The 18,216-nt window shown below is 44.4% G+C and overlaps 1 protein-coding gene across 2 annotated transcripts in view; it reads right to left on the bottom strand.

The window, feature by feature from the left end:
* The window catches only part of dph6 (diphthamine biosynthesis 6), a 95,418-nt gene that overhangs the window by 64,936 nt on the left and 12,266 nt on the right, over positions 1-18,216 (bottom strand). For both annotated transcript variants that reach the window (XM_029729873.1, XM_029729875.1), the window contains exons 4-5: positions 5,844-5,917; positions 4,841-4,959 (exon numbers count right to left, since the gene is read on the bottom strand). In XM_029729873.1, coding sequence (XP_029585733.1) covers positions 4,841-4,959; positions 5,844-5,917 — 193 coding nt within the window. The remainder of the gene's footprint in view (positions 1-4,840; positions 4,960-5,843; positions 5,918-18,216) is intronic.

Genomic DNA, 18,216 nt, shown 5'->3' with positions numbered 1-18,216 from the left:
TCAACGAAAACATTTGAAATGATGCATAATAGACTGATCTTTGAAACAACAGAAAAGGGATTCTGACTCTTTACTGAACTGTGCTTGTGGGTCTCTCTCAGACCTATACAGTCACAGCCAATTATTTCAACAGCAAAACCTTGTGTATACTTTTTACCCACTGGCAAAAGCCTAAGCACCCTTCATCAAATGATTAATGTAAACCTACAGCATGAGTTACCTTCTTCATTTAAACTAGTTGTGCTCTCCTGCTCAGTGTCCTTGGCACTCTGCTACATTGCACCTAATGCTAAATTAAAACCTGGGAGAGAGATTCTAGATACTGCCAATGCCAGAGCCGAGTATCGCAGCCATCCGTGAGTCGTCTTAAGATCTGGCATGTCTGCCGACTGACAGCTTGGCTTTAATCCCTGCCTTCAGAGAGAAAAGAGAGAGAAAATTGGATTCAGGATGTGAAACATTTTAGCTTTAAATGCATGAAATAAGCATCTCCCGCTAGAAGGTGAGCCGCGCCAAGCCTTTGAACAACGCTCTCAAAGACCTTAGTGAAAACAATAGCTGTTCAGTATCACCTCATCTTACAGGGGGAGAGAGAAAGAGAAAAAAAGGGAGGAGAGAGGGAGGGATGCTGCCACAAACAAAAGATGATAAGATTGAGGTTATATGTGAAATGCGTCCAAGCTCTTATCTGAAATTCAATGTCTCTGAGAGGAATAATAGGCAGGGTGAATAGAGCAGCACCCACCTCAAAGATGGAATCTGTTATATCCAACACATTTAAATAAAAAGATATTGTGGGCAATTAAAACCTTATCCAATGTATATTGCAGGGTTTACACAGATGTTGTCCCTGACTTTTAGAAAAAGACCATAACTGACATTAAAGAGGAGGTATCAATGATACAGAATGGAATTCCATCTTTACTTTTGCATTTTTTGACTCCAATAGGTGCCATTGACTCTTGATGTATACATTCTAGCAGCTAAATGGACTATTTACATTGACTCCCCGCATTTGTTTTGTACACTGCTGCTACGAGCTGTTTATTATCTATGCATAGTCACTTCACCCCTACCTACATGTACAAATTACCTCAACTAACCTGTAACACTGACTACCCCCCAACACTGACTCGGTACCGGTACCCCTTGTATATAGCCTCGTTATTGTTATGTTATTGTGTAACTTTTTATTATTTTTTACTTTAGTTTATTTGGTAAATATTTTCTTAACTCTTCTTGAACTGCACTGTTGGTTAAGGGCTTGTAAGTAAGCATTTTACGGTAAGGTCTACACTTGTTGTATTCGGCGCATGTGACAAATAAAGTTTGATTTGATATCAAATATTGCTGTTTCAGTTCATTGTGGCGAGCTGGGCCAAAACAGTTGATCATTGAAACTTACACTAAACTAATAACATTGTTGACAGAGATTTATATGACTGAACTGGCCCCACAAGGTCAGGTAAAAAAAGGAGTCTTGTTACTTGGCATGTCAAGCCTAAATGACTAATCCTCCACTTTCTTTTGTCTTTCTGTTGTTAGCAACTTTCCATCCAAACGTGATGGAGGAAAGGAGGGGTGGATGGGGGTCTGTGACCCGAGTCAAGGTTAAGCTGTGCAACCTGAGGCTGACGGTTTAGCGTTTACTGTCACTGTGTTAAAGTTGCTTTAATTGTTTTCATCACAATGCTTTACTGTCAGTGGTACATCAAATGTCAACAGCAAATTATAGCACTGCTTGCCTTTCAAGGCTAATTTGGCCCCGGCCAATGAAAGGACAATGGAAGCTGACTTGACTTTCAGAAGAAAACATATCTATTCCTCTGCCTTCAAAGAAGTTTGGTGTTTCTGACAGTAGACAAGACAACATCGCATTTCAAATAGACAATTGTTGTCAAACAAAACTAAACCAACCATTAAGACTTCTGAAAGAACTAAATTAGTCAATGGTTTTAAACTGTAGCTACAGTATGATCTTCAGTGAATGCAAATCAGTCCATGTTTTATTTTTTCATAAGACAAAGGAAGGCCCAGCGCAAAGGGTAGAGCTCAGCTCACGATGTGATGAAAGGTTTCCGACGGAGAAACCTTGATTTCAAAAATGGCAATTATCGCTAAAGCTGCAGAGCAATTAGCCGCTGCAGAGAATGCTGAACCCGCATGTGCACCCACACACACCAACACTAATCAATCAGCTAACTAATTACATTAATATTTAATACTGGCATTTGGAATTGCCAATTATCACTTGCTAAGAAGAGAGCGGGTGTGCTGTATGTGAAAACATTGAGGACCCAACTCAGGTAAAACTTAATGATCATCTAATACACATTTACAGAGACATTTTAATTTGGCTTTATAATATTCTGCTGTGCTCAATATCTTAAGACATGCAATAGCCTTCACTACATAGGATATCAGGAGACAGAAATCTGACAATAATCTTTTTCTGTCTGTTCTTTCTCTCTTTTCTCTCCAACTGTGGATTAGGGTAAAGTCAGTATGAAAATAAGCGCTTCCTGAGAATTCATTTACAGGATCATCCAGTTTTTGGACAGCTGTCTTTTGACAATAGGGATTTGTCACCTTCAAAATCTCTTCCCTTCCCCCAAAAAAGCAAAAGCAGTAGGAAATGCGGTTTACCATACATTTTTCACCTGTCTCTCTAAGTAGGCAATGAAGGAATATTACACTGAAACTTCCACCCAGTATCTATCCCTTCATCCCCCCCAAAGAAAAACCTATCTTGCAGACAGTGCCAGATGAACCAAAAGCATCTCTAACATCGCAGCATTCTCTGTCATTTCAGATGTGGCTTTGACCTTTAACCCTGAGAGAGCTGTTATTATCTCTTCCTGAGGTCTGTGAAGGAAAATCCCCCTCGCCCCCTACCTCATCCCCTCAGGTACACCCATCTGTCACCCAATACCCCCCCAAACAGCACACCTCGCTGCTCAGACCTGCTTCGAACCAAAGCTGCAATTATTTGAGTGGTGCCTTAAAAGGGCCCGAGGCGCTCGCGGCCCCATTAAATTCTCTCATTTCTAATTACCCCTGCCTCGGGACAGGTGAGGAGTCAGGGACCACGATAACATCTTCCCCTTCTACCTGTAGCCAAAACACTAAATACACACAAACAAACACACACTCACAAAATGAATGTGTGGAATTTTCTTTTTTCTTTTAGAGGAGTAGCCTATGTGTTAACAGAAGGGGATGAAAGCTTGGCGGTACGGTGGCCTGGTCACTGGGGGACTTAAGCTTTTAAGGTGAGGTGTTTTCTCTGGCTGTGAATGACTTTGGGCGGTAATTTGAAGGGACTAGCGATGCTGGGGCGATAGCAGAGAGCAGCAGCATACAGCAGAGCAGCATTCCTGGGCCAGACACAAAGAGGCTTTGTCTCGGCGACCAAATGAAGATGACGTTGTTTTAAAAAGCCCAGCATTAGCATAATTACTATCCTCTCTAACATTCTCTAGGTTCATTGCGTTCAAACAGGGTGGAAGAAAGGACAGTGTGATCATTGACATCAAAGGGAGAAGAAGTAACCCAAGTGGAATACACAAGTCAAAAGCATGTGTTAGATAAAGCTAGATAAAGGGACTTCACAAGGGACTTCACGTGGAGAAAGAACATAGTGATAACACGTTTACTTTAAGAAGATGCTAGAACACAATGATCTTGTCAGTAAAATTATAACAGGCTCAGAATTGGATTCTTGCAATTATCTCTCTCCTTAAAAAGTGAAAGATTGAAGTTTGAACAGGGGAAAAAAAGACTAATAACACTTGAAACAGTCAAAGTTAAAAAATGAGAAATAGTCATAGATACGAAGACTAATAATGCAGGTAAATGATGAACTACATTCCAACAGTGACCATTTCAATGGTGTTGAGAGACATCTAGAAACCTGAACATGTCACGACATTCAGTTCACTAGGTCATCAGTCTGGCTGGCACCCCTTTCAACTGATTGCTCCTGAAGGCGACAACAAGCACTTAAGAGCATGTAAACAGTGTCTCCATAATGATCTATCACCACGAGTCGTTTCAAAGTAAAAATAACCATATGCCACATAATTATAATTTATCACTTTCACTATCAAAGGGATCCAACTCAACTGTCAAGTAGATACAGGTAGCACACTGAAGAGAAAGAAAACACTTTTCTCTCCTCTTATTCCGCAAACCAATCCTTCTATCCCCCAGGCTCCACAGTGGCCAAGAAGACAAACCTAGGTGACGATATGTTAACCTTTTCCCTTTGTGCCGGAGCTTAAATTAGATATATACTAGATTCTAATCTACTCTTTATGGCCCATAAGTTATGAGGTATGCAAAAGCTGTGAGGTACGCAACACTGGCCTCCCACCACAATAGGGACTCCTGCGCGGTGTTATTGACAGGTTTCATTAATGCGCTGTGCAATCACCTGTACAGTTGCTCAACTGCCAAGATCCCCCCCCCCGTCACTCCTCCTCCCTTCTGCTTCTTATCTTTCTATTCATATTCTTTTCCACTCTGCTGCCTTTGCCCCCTGGCACAAGTCTCAACATTGCTGCTAAAAACCACAGATTGATGATTCGGAACATTGCACATTACTCTCTCTTTCTCTCTTTGGTAACACAAACCCTCCACCTCCCTGTTCCCTCCCCGCTCTCAATCTCAAACTCTCCTCACCCCCCTCTAACAAACTCTCCTACTTAACCTGTACCTTTTGGACTGGGAAAAGAGCGAGCACTAAGTCGGCAATGAGAGAAGGGCGGTGTTGGACTGCTCACCCGCTGCCCTGATGAAAGAGAGAGAAAGAGAGAGAACGAGAGAAAGAGAGACACACCGAAGGCGGCCACTTTGATGAGGAGGGCGTGGAGGTCACACGATATCATCTCGGAGAGCAGGGTTGCCTGGTCACGGCGCCACAGGTAGGCCAGTGGCTGCAGACCCAGTCGCACACACCTGGGAGAACAGGTGAGGGAGGGAGGGGTCAGAATGAAAAATGACCAGGATCACAACGCCTTCAAAGTGCGTGGGGCACTTTCACTAGTTTTGTGGGCAGGCTGCCACACCAAGGCTCAGATGGGACACACTCTGAGCCGTCTCTGGTGCTAGTGGCTTTGTTCAACAGATTCAGCAGAAAAAGGGGGAATTAAAGAGGGGTAATTATCTTCAAATGGCACCTCCTTTACACGATGACTGTCTGTGTCACACTCACGCACACACACATACACAACACACTCACATAGGCTGAGTGGCGGTAACTGGAGCCGAAACTCTTGGGCGTACATGTCTTTGTCTCAGAGAACGCCTGCGGTGAGTGTGTATGTGAGGGAAAGAGTGTGTGTGAGTGTGTATGTGAGGGAAAGAGTGTGTGTGAGTGGCTGAAACAATACATGACTGACAGCAGGATTTGTTCATAAGCTGAGAGCTCTGTGGTTGTGTTGTGAACACAAGACGAGAGAGGCTTGTGCTGGAATGTACCTTACCACAGTGACAGAGGGAGGGAGAGAGAGAGGGAGAGCGAGAGAGAGGCCCATGCTAGGCCTCTCCCTAAGGTACTATCATAGAAACCCTTTCACCTGTATCCAATGTCCTACTGTATAGATAAAAAAAAGTGACGTGTCCTTTCTGATGTTGTGTATAACAATACATTGTTTTCCATTACGTAAGTAAGCCATTGGCCATTCTGGTAATACAACTGTACCATAACAATACAGCTAGACTGAACATCATGGAGTAAACATATGAACATCATCTTTGTGTGGAATACAGTGTCTCTCAGGCATGTAGTTGTGTGTGTTTGTTTGTGTGTGTGTGTACACACACACACTTGTTCTACTTACACATTTTCCACTCGTACTCTTTGGTAGTCTGAAAGAATGGCCCCTACAGACACAGCCTCGACATCCTCCTTTTCCTGTGAAGAGAAGAGAGGGAAGGAGGAGGAAAATCTTCCTTTAGGAAACTTTATATACTTTAAACTCTGACATCACAACGGTTTCCTGTTCCATCATATGAGCGTCTGGTGATGATCTAATTGGGCCAAAAGGTCACATAACCATCTAAATATCACTTGAAGAACAAAAAGAGAGGACACTGTGAGAGAACGATGTCTATGAACACGCGCACGAGCCCGGAGAGAGATGCACGCACACACACTCACACACAAACACTCTGAGAAAACAGTGTTCTTTCCCTCCATCAGATAGGTGGGGATGTTTACATGATGGTCATATCAAGGCTTTCCTGGCCCTGCACACATCCCCTAGTGAGGGGGGTGAACTCCTCGTCCTGTCTGGGCCTGGCTGGCTGGGCCTGGCTGGCTGGGCCTGGCTGGAGCCGGAGCATCAGAACAACAACACTAACACTGGAGCAGCAGAGCCAGTCTGCTTCTTATCAGTAGCTTTGTGTGACCTGGACATGGAACTGTCCGACCACACTGCAAGGTCAGAGACCGTTACATAGGGCAGAACTGAGCACGCACGCACACACACACACGAGACAGAACTGACCCAGTTCAGTATTAAGCTAGTCAGTTTGCAAAAGGACTCAGTGTGCTCCTGAGTGAGTCAGGGAGACCAGTCTGGAAAACAACAGTTAGTAGTTAAGGAGTGTCCTCCAGACATGTTGTCCTCATGACAACCCTCAATGACTGTCACTGCTAACAGAGCTGCCCCCTAATATCCCACCACAGACCACACATCTACCAACACCAAGCTCCAAAACACAGCATCACCTCGTTGACTTAATATATGAAATACATACATCATATAGGGCTAATGTGTCTGTCACACTGCCAAATATTAATCAGACACTTTTTCACATCACATTCATCTTGGGAGACAGCCACACACACAGACTCTGGAGAGAGTCACCCACCCACCCACCCACCCAGCCACACACACAGACTCTGGAGAGAGTCACCCACCCACCCAGCCACACACACACACACAGACTCTGGAGAGAGTCACCCACCCACCCACCCAGCCACACACACAGACTCTGGAGAGAGTCACCCACACACACACACACAGACTCTGGAGAGAGTCACCCACCCACCCAGCCACACACACACACAGACTCTGGAGAGAGTCAAGCCACACACACAGACTCTGGAGAGAGTCACCCACCCACCCACACACACACACACAGACTCTGGAGAGAGTCACCCACCCACCCACCCACCCAGCCACACACACAGACTCTGGAGAGAGTCACCCACCCACCCACCCACACACACACACACACTCTGGAGAGAGTCACCCACCCACCCAGCCACACACACAGACTCTGGAGAGAGTCACCCACCCACCCAGCCACACACACACACAGACTCTGGAGAGAGTCACCCACCCACCCACCCACCCAGCCACACACACAGACTCTGGAGAGAGTCACCCACCCACCCACCCACACACACACACAGACTCTGGAGAGAGTCACCCACCCACCCACCCACCCACCCAGCCACACACACAGACTCTGGAGAGAGTCACCCACCCACCCAGCCACACACACAGACTCTGGAGAGAGTCACCCACCCACCCACCCAGCCAGCCACACACACAGACTCTGGAGAGAGTCACCCACCCACCCACACACCCACACACACACACACAGACTCTGGAGAGAGGCTGCACCGGCCTCCCCACCCAGCCACCCACACACCCACCCAGCCACACACACAGACTCTGGAGAGAGGCTGCACTGGCCTCCCCACCCACACACCCACACCCAGCCACACACACAGACTCTGGAGAGAGGCTGCACTACCCACCCACCCACCCACACAGCCCAGAGATGTATTCAATCTCAAGCTCATGAAATCACTCCAGACTGGCACAGAGCACACACACAGACTCACACACACACCCCGCAGCTTCATTAGTGCATTACATGGCCTGTAATTAGAATGAGGGGCCGGCCTAGGCAGCGGCGCGGTGGAGGGATGCAGTTGCCAGTAAATTACCTTGTAGCCATTATCAATTTCCCAGGCTACTGGTCCTTAAGATAACCCCTCTCTTCTCCCTGTGGTCCTTCCTGCAATTTCTCTCTGCCTGATAAACATGCTGATTAAAGCGAGCGGCGTGTAAACCTTTGATACTTTTTAAAATGAAATCCATGCCCTGCCTTGGGCCTGACGCTGCTCTGCTCAGCTGCTGCACTGCACAGAGCTCCACACAGACGTGTCAGCTAATCAGATAAAGAATATACTGTCTGTGTGTGCTGGGACAGAGAGACACACACACACACACACACACACAGCAGTCCCTGGGCATAACGAGGGGACAAGGAGGGAGAGGTGCGCACATAAACACACACAGGCAAACAGGGATAGGCTAGGGTAGTACAGGGATAGGCTAGGATAGTACAGGGATAGGCTAGGGTAGTACAGGGATAGGCTAGGATAGTACAGGGATAGGCTAGGGTAGTACAGGGATAGGCTAGGATAGTACAGGGATAGGCTAGGGTAGTACAGGGATAGGCTAGGATAGTACAGGGATAGGCTAGGGTAGTACAGGGATAGGCTAGGATAGTACAGGGATAGGCTAGGGTAGTACAGGGATAGGCTAGGATAGTACAGGGATAGGCTAGGATAGTACAGGGATAGGCTAGGGTAGTACAGGGATAGGCTAGGATAGTACAGGGATAGGCTAGGATAGTACAGGGATAGGCTAGGGTAGTACAGGGATAGGCTAGGGTAGTACAGGGATAGGCTAGTACAGGGATAGGCTAGGATAGTACAGGGATAGGCTAGGGTAGTACAGGGATAGGCTAGGATAGTACAGGGATAGGCTAGGGTAGTACAGGGATAGGCTAGGGTAGTACAGGGATAGGCTAGGATAGTACAGGGATAGGCTAGTACAGGGATAGGCTAGTACAGGGATAGGCTAGGATAGTACAGGGATAGGCTAGGGTAGTACAGGGATAGGCTAGGGTAGTACAGGGATAGGCTAGGATAGTGCAGGGATAGGCTAGGATAGTACAGGGATAGGCTAGTACAGGGATAGGCTAGGATAGTACAGGGATAGGCTAGGGTAGTACAGGGATAGGCTAGGGTAGTACAGGGATAGGCTAGGGTAGTACAGGGATAGGCTAGTACAGGGATAGGCTAGTACAGGGATAGGCTAGTACAGGGATAGGCTAGGGTAGTACAGGGATAGGCTAGTACAGGGATAGGCTAGGGTAGTACAGGGATAGGCTAGTACAGGGATAGGGTAGTACAGGGATAGGGTATTACAGGGATAGGCTAGGATAGTACAGGGATAGGCTAGTACAGGGATAGGCTAGGGTAGTACAGGGATAGGCTAGTACAGGGATAGGCTAGTACAGGGATAGGCTAGGGCAGAACAGGGATAGGCTAGGGTAGTACAGGGATAGGGTAGTACAGGGATAGGCTAGTACAGGGATAGGCTAGGGCAGTACAGGGATAGGCTAGGGTAGTACAGGGATAGGCTAGAGTACATTTTTACATTTTAGTCATTTAGCAGAGGCTCTTATCCAGAGCAACTTACAGTAGTGAGTGCATACATTTCATACTTTTTTTCCTCCGTACTAGTCCCCCGTGGGAATGGAACCCACAATCCTGGTGTTGCAAACACCATGCTCTACCAACTGAGCCACACGGGACCACAGGGAGTAGTACAGGGATAGGATAGGGTAGTACAGGGATAGGCTAGGGTATGTGTGTGCTGGATTCTTTACTGCATACTGAGTGTCATTGCACTGTGAAATGGGCCCAAACACATACAGTACAGCAAGTCACTATAGTCAGTGTAAAATGTAATGTAGAATTCAACTCAATCTCTGGAAATTCAGAGTTCTGTGACAATAATTACTCCAGACTGATAACATTGTAGCACTGCACAGAGCCAAGAGGGCTGGAGCCATTGTCCTATTACTCTACGTAGGCCACAGAGCTGTTCACTATTTTCTGATGATATGATAACCTTTTCCTCAGAAACATGTCAGTTCCTGAAGAGACAAACGAAGCTTGGGAGAGAGAGAGAGAGAAAGATGAAGAGAGGGAAAGAGAAAGATGGAACGAGAGAAAGAGAGAGGGAGAAAGAGAAAAAGTGTGTAGAGGACAGGCCAGTCTCCGAGGGGTGTCTAACTAACTGTTGACAATGTGATTGGGTCATTGAGCTGTAAACTTGGCAGGGCCTGATTAAACAACACAGTATAATGCCTCTCCTTTCCCCTCTGTCCTTCAGGGAGCCAGAGGCAGACATAACATTAAAAGTGGGCCCTCTGAGGCCTGAATCATCAAGTAACAATGAAGTTGGCTTTCTTTTAACTACATGGCTCTTAGCTTCGCCACAGATATAATTATCACAAATAGGCAATAATAGCCACTTTAGCAATCCATTCTAGACATTGAGAAGAGCAAACTGTCACACCCCCTTTTTTAAATGTAGACTCTCCGACTCTAACTCTAGACCGTATGCAAAAAATAACTTTACTTAAAGCTCTGGAGAGTTATTTTTGGATTACGTTTTGTTTTTGCCACCATTATAGATATCGTCGAGACTGCCAGGAATAAGAGGGGGCTAGCGTTGCGCTGGACAAACTGAACGACTTGGATTGAGCAAATTCTAGACATTCTTTCTCATCCGCTGTGGGAAAGCAAAGCAGGCAGAGGGAATAATTGTGAGGCGGGTGTGAATACATACATCTACAGAGACGGATATTGCAGAAGTGTTCCATGTATTCATGACACTATAAAAACACAAACTCTGATTTCATGCTGCTTGACATATTTAACTAAATATTTTATACTTGGATAATACCTGAAAAAGAGTGAGATGGATCATGAACTATATGTCCGCTAAAAACTTGAAGTGACATCTGGCTGAAGGATGTTTGGATTGTGTTACCATTGGGACTGTGGGGAGAATATACAATAACGGTACTATAAATTACAGCACATATTTTCCCAGAAAGATATCCTACTATTGGAATTTTAACGCAATAAACCTATTGTGACTGTCAAAATGTATAGCCAATACAATTAATACACATTCAGTTAAGATGACTTATTGGACATTAGACTTTGCTATGGGTATTCTGTTTATTCCGAAAATCTAGCTACAACGACACCATGTCATTGCTACCTCAGACCGTTCCCACAATGCTCTCTGTTCCTTCTCCATGACTGTTGGTGTGCGGAAGGACCCCAAGGACCCCCACCAGGGGCAGACTAAACAAAAGCCTGTCTAGTCTAGCTGTAGTCGTCAGGAAACTAAAGGCATTTAATTAGGATATATGGCTTGGATCACAGGCACATTCACACCCACAGCCATGTCCATCAGGGTACTAGGCCCCATACAGTCATTAACTTCTGTTACTAATTGTCAAATTCATTAAAGGAAACCTCCCCCAAAACATCCCCCATGAAAATGGATGGGCTGAATTCTAAACGGCTCAGAAGATTAAGGCTGCCAGACATGCTTCACCCAAAAAATGATACTCTTTAAACTCTACTTCAAGGTAGCGTGTGTGATATACATTGTAATTATATATACATACGTTGGACCATCCGAGTGTAATTCAATTGTATTCATAGGCATAGCTAGGCCTATAGTCTAAGCGCAGATTTCAGATATGATCTGAAAGACGGAGGCAAGCCTATCATGTAGCACGATGTTGATCTACTTCTTCTACTAAATGCTTGACCAGTCAACACTTCTCCTGAATTCTTATTCATCAATATTGACAGACCAACTTTTATCCCAAATTCTGTCTGTAGTGTCTTGAGTTTAATAGTTACATTTACATTTACATTTAAGTCATTTAGCAGACGCTCTTATCCAGAGCGACTTACAAATTGGATAGTGCTGCAAAACTAATTTCCCCCTGGGATAATAACGTTTGCTATTACCACTACTACTACTACTACTAAGAATCAATGATACAAATGCAATTATATATAAATGCAAGGAAAAAAATGCACAAGCAAAGTCTGGAACTTGATTGAAACTACGTAGCATTACCACTTACAAAGTGAAAGCTGATTCTGTACAGACCATCCATTTCCATCTTAGATTTTAAATAGGGTACTTTATGTTATCCATCATATCACTCCATCTGGATTAATATTTAATAGACCAAAGTAATTAATAGAAAACAGGTCAATTAGGAAGCTATAAAATATTAAACATTCACAGATTCATTAAGTACATCAGAACGCTCATTAAATGATTGTGTAGATGATCAAAACAAAGTCTTAATGACATTCTCAAAACTCCAGAGAGATTTTTTCTAAATTAGGCCTAATCCAAAGGGCCTGTGTCCTCCGATTCAGACTATTAGCCATTAACCATAGTAACTATCATAAAATCACTAGATATCTGGTATTCAATAAAGCAAGTTCGCCTTTGCACTGAACGATTAGCTGAAAACAGTTATTATTGCAATACTATACAGAAGCAGGTATTTACACAGTCAGTCTTTTCTCCTGGCTCACGGTGTTTGTGTGCCTTCTTGCACGTTAGTGTTACTGCCCCAGCCTCATAATATGACTAGGCAGGAAGACGACCTGATAAATTAATTAAAGTGCCTTGAATGACAGTTTGCTCAAGGGCACATAGTACAGTACCATCACGTGCCCCGAAGTGTCCTTGTTGTCATAAGGACCCCCCCCCCATAGTTCCATCAGTGAGTGACTGGACACAACATGGTTTTAATGGCCCAGGCTCCATTATATCAGCTCTGCTCTGGGCCTGTTCTAATGTAATGGGATTGTTCTCCCGTACTCCGCTACACGTGGGTAACACAGGGGGCCCCTGTTCTGTTATGACGATGTGTGCTGCGCTGGAAGTCTGGGTGTAAAGCGTGGGGTTCAAGCAATTTGTGCTTAATCAAATTTGGGACAACCCTCCAGGGGCCTTGTTAGGGGTATGATCAGACACCTCTGTGGTCAAGGATGTGACAGTCACAGGAGCCTTCCAGTGGGATGGGGGAAATTGCTATGCTGTTTATTTGTGTTATCAGCATCATTACCATTCCCTCCCTACACAACACAACCCCAGCTAGGCTAACTAGGTGACCTATGTACACCGCTCTCTGGGTTGTGAAGGAGATGAGGAGAAACAGCAGTTTGGGTTAAAGTGTAAAGCAGTGGACTGTAACAGGATAGGTCAGAGGGTTCAGGACAGGGTCAAAAACTACTAAATCAATATTGTATTTTATTCTCATTTTTGCACCATCTCTATGCAGTCACAGGGCCCTACACATCAAGCACACTGACGCTCCAACACACTTACAAACAAATGCACATACATTCATACTGACTCTACACACCCACTCACATACAATCATCATATACACTGTTGATACCCTGTTCATCATATATCCTGATGCCTAGTCACCTTACCCCATACATATCTACCTCTATTGATCCAGTACCTCCCCTGCACATTGTAAATATGGTACTGGAATTGACCCTGTATATAGTATTTTTATAAAAAATGTATTTCACCTTTATTTAACCAGGTAGGCCAGTTGAGAGCAAGTTCTCATTTACAACTGCGACCTGGCCAAGATAAAGCAAAGCAGTGCGACAAAAACAACAACACAGAGTTACACATGGGATAAACAAACATACAGTCAATAACACAATAGAAAAAAAGTATATATAAAGTGTGTGCAAATGAGGTAAGATAAGGGAGGTAAGGCAATAAATAGGCCATCGTGGCTAAATAATTACAATTTAGCAATTAAACACTGGAGTGATAGAGACTGGAGTGATAGATGTGCAGAAGATGAATGTGCAAGTAGAGATACTGGGGTGCAAAGGAGCAAAAATAATAATAATAACAGTATGGGGATGAGGTAGTTGGATGGGCTATGTACAGGTGCAGTGATCTGTGAGCTGCTCTGGCAGCTGGTGCTTAAAGTTAGTGAGGGAGATGCGAGTCTCCGGCTTCAGTGATTTTTGCAATTCGTTACAGTCATTGGCAGCAGAGAACTGGAAGGAAAGGCGGCCAAAGGAGGAATTGGCTTCGGAGGTGACCAGTGAAACATACCTGCTGGAGCGCGTGCTACGGGTGGGTGCTGCTATGGTGACCAGTGAGCTGAGATAAGGCGGGGCTTTACCTAGCAAAGACTTATAGATGACCTGGAGCCAGTGGGTTTGGCGACGAATATGAAGCGAGGGCCAGCCAACGAGAGCATACAGGTCGCAGTGGTGGGTAGTATATGGGGCTTTGGTGACAAAACGGATGGCACTGTGATAGACTGCATCCAATTTGGTCAGTAGAGTGTTGGAGGCTATTTTGTAAATGACATCGCCGAAGTCAAGGATCGGTAGGATAGTCAGTTTTACGAGGGTATGTTTGGCAGCACGAGTGAAGGATGCTTTGTTGCGAAATAGGAAGCCGATTCTAGATTTAATTTTGGATTGGAGATGCTTAATGTGAGTCTGGAAGGAGAGTTTACAGTCTAACCAGACACCTAGGTATTTGTAGATGTCCACATATTCTAAGTCAGAACCGTCCAGAGTAGTGATGCAGGACGGGCGGGCAGGTGCTGGTAGCGATCGGTTGAAGGACATGCATTTAGTTTTACTTGCGTTTAAGAGCAGTTGGAGGCCACGGAAGGAGAGTTGTACGGCATTGAAGCTCGTCTGGAGGTTAGTTAACACAGTGTCCAAAGAAGAGCCAGAAGAATACAGAATGGTATTGTCTGCGTAGAGGTGGATCAGAGAATCACCAGCAGCAAGAGCGACATCATTGATGTATACAGAGAAAAGAGACGGCCCGAGAATTGAACCCTGTGGCACCCCCATAGGGACTGGCAGAGGTCCGGACAACAGGCCCTCCGATTTGACACACTGAACTCTGTCTGAGAAGTTGTTGGTGAACCAGACGAGGCAGTCATTTGAGAAACCAAGGCTGTTGAGTCTGCCGATAAGAATGTGGTGATTGACAGAGTCGAAAGCCTTGGCCAGGTCTATGAATACAGCTGCACAGTATTTTCTTATCGATGGAGGTTATGATATCGTTTAGGACCTTGAGCGTGGCTGAGCTGCAACCATGACCTGCTCGGAAACCAGATTGCATAGCGGAGAAGGTACGGTGGGATTCGAAATGGTCGGTGATCTGTTTGTTAACATGGCTTTCGAAGACCTTAGAAAGGCAGGGTAGGATAGATATAGGTCTGTAGCAGTTTGGGTCTAGAGTAGAGGTCGACCGATTCATCGGAATGGCCGATTAATTAGGGCCGATTTCAAGTTTTCATAGGAACGGTGGGTTAACTGCCTTGTTCAGGGGCAGAACGACAGATTTTTACCTTGTCAGCTTGGGGATTCAATCTTGCAACCTTACGGTTAACTAGTCCAACGCTCTAACCACCTGCTTTACATTGCACTCCATGAGGAGCCTGCCTGTTACACGAATGCAGTAAGAAGCCAAGGTAAGGTGCTAGCTAGCATTAAACTTATCTTATAAAAAACAATCAATCAATCAACCATAATCACTAGTTAACTGCACATGGTTGATGATATTACTAGTTTATCTAGCCTGTCCTGCGTTGCATATAATCGATGCGGTGCGCATTCGTGAAAAAGGACTGTCGTTGCTCCAACGTGTACCTAACCATAAACATCAATGTCTTTCTTAAAATCAATACACAAGTATATATTTTTAAACCTGCATATTTAGTTAATATTGCCTGCTAACATTAATTTCTTTTAACTTGGGAAAATGTGTCACCTCTGCAACAGAGTCAGGGTATATGCAGCAGTTTGGGCCGTCTGGCTCGTTGCGAACTGTGTGAATACTATTTCTTCCTAACAAAGACAGCCAACTTCGCCAAACGGGGGATGATTTAACAAAAGCGCATTTGCGAAAAAAGCACACTCGTTGCACGACTGTACCTAACCATAAACATCAATGCCTTTCTTAAAATCAATACACAGAAGTATATATTTTAAACCTGCATATTTAGCTAAAAGAAATCCAGGTTAGCAGGCAATATTAACCAGGTGAAATTGTGTCAGTTCTCTTGCGTTCATTGCACGTAGAGTCAGGGTATATGCAACAGTTTGGGCCGCCTAGCTCGTTGCGAACTAATTTGCCTGAATTTTACGTAATTATGACATAACATTGAAGATTGTGCAATGTAACAGGAATATTTAGACTTAGGGATGCCACCCGTTAGATAAAATACGCAACGGTTCCGTATTTCACTGAAAAAATAAACGTTTTGTTTTCGAGATGATAGTTTCCGGATTCGACCATATTAATGACCTAAGGCTCGTATTTCTGTGTGTTATTATGTTATTATTAAGTCTATGATTTGATATTTGATAGAGCAGTCTGACTGAGCGATGGTAAGCTGCTTCGAGGGTGGCTGTTGTTGTTGTGTTCCTGGTTTGAGCCCAGGTAGGAGCGAGGAGAGGGACGGAAGCTATACTGTTACACTGGCAATACTAAAGTGCCTATAAGAACATCCAATAGTCAAAGCTATATGAAATACAAATGGTATAGAGAGAATTAGTCCTATAATAACTACAACCTAAAACTTCTTACCTGGGAATATTGAAGACTCATGTTAAAAGGAACCACCAACTATGTTCTCATGTTCGGAGCAAGGAACTTAAACGTAAGTTTTTTACATGGCACTTTTACTTTCTTCTCCAACACTTTGTTTTTGCATTATTTAAACCAAATTGAACATGTTTCATTATTTATTTGAGGCTAAATTGATAGTATTTATGTATTATATTAAGTTAAAATAAGTGTTCATTCATTATTGTTGTAATTGTCATTATTACAAATAAATAAAAAAAATATTAAAAAAATAAATAAATAAAAAAAAATCGGCCGATTAATCGATTAATCTCAAATGTGGGCCAAGAAAAGAATAATAACTAAAAAGCTATCCATAGGGAATGCTGTCTTTGTGAATATCTTTGTAAAACATACTCAGACTAAAACTTTTTTAGTGATTGCAGACTCTGAGATGTTCACTTCTGTAAATTGGAGAAGCTGGCTGTTAGAAGCAGCTGTTGACAGACAGGCCCTTCCTTTGTGTTCACGGTTGTGTTCCCTCCATGACTCACCATGCGTCATTCCTCAACAGTAAAGAAAAGAACGGATGAAAAAAACCTATATGTTCATATAGCCGGCCTTGTACACGGTCCAGACGAGTCCCAGGGATGATGCGGGACAGAGTGAGTCAGTGAGTTTCATAAGAGGGGAACTATGGTCCTCAGAGAGGCCTCTAATGCCAGGTGTGGTCTGAATAGAGGGATATGACATCGTCCATTGTCTCGTCACTGTCACCACGATGAGTGACGCCTATCAGCCTCAGAGCGATGACCAGACTGTTCTGGGCTGGATTCTGGAGGAAAAGAAGACGCAACACTTCACTTTCAACACATTCACACTGAGGTGTTTGTAGACAGGGGAGAGCTTTTTTGGGGGGCCATTTCAGCTTGTTACTGTTGAGTCTTCTAGCCTGCAGTGCGCGCGCACACAAACACACACACTCGCAGTGCTGTGATTCATTAACAGTGACAGAGCTGTGTTCACCGATAGGACCGGTGCATAAATATGCCACACCGCACAGCTGGAAAACGTAGAACTTCATCAGGGTTAAAAAGTAGAGAGATTAACGTTTCACGAGTTTCCTCTTAAATATATATAGTTACGTAAACAGAGGCCCAGACGTCAGACAGCCAGGCAGGCAGGCAGAGAGCCTGAGCCAAACCAAGCACAAAGCCTTGGATTCAGCAGCAAACAGGGCCAAGAAGGGTTTCCATATCAACATGCATGGAAAACTAACTAAACGCTGGGAAGCAAGCAGTGGGAAAAGGTATAGGGGTTTATCAACTCTTTTTTATGAATCCTTGCAATTCAAGAATAAGAGATCAAAATGGAGAATTTTCAGAGCAACACAGGATATGTTGCAACCAGTTCCAGACAGCCTGCATCTCCATCTGCATCCCTCCAGAAAGAATCAGAACAACATGCCCTGATAAACAAATGCCTGACGTGACTCTCCTTTTCCGTAGGGTATAAAACAAATCTTAATCCTTCCTCTGTCACTGAAACATTCTCAGTTGGCTGAGGTGGGACTGTCTGAGACACCAAGACGGATATCTGGGAAGCTTCCAGCCAGCGAGATTGCAGGAGGGTTCATAAGGAATCATAACGCACCATGGCAACCGGTGTCACTCAACAACAAGCCTTCACGTGCTCCTCTCCGTCC

This window comes from Salmo trutta, chromosome 33 (genome assembly GCF_901001165.1).
Source record: "Salmo trutta chromosome 33, fSalTru1.1, whole genome shotgun sequence".
Classification (NCBI taxonomy): domain Eukaryota; kingdom Metazoa; phylum Chordata; class Actinopteri; order Salmoniformes; family Salmonidae; genus Salmo; species Salmo trutta.
Note: the sequence above shows the minus strand (reverse complement) of the source record. Positions and strands in the feature narration are given on the sequence as shown.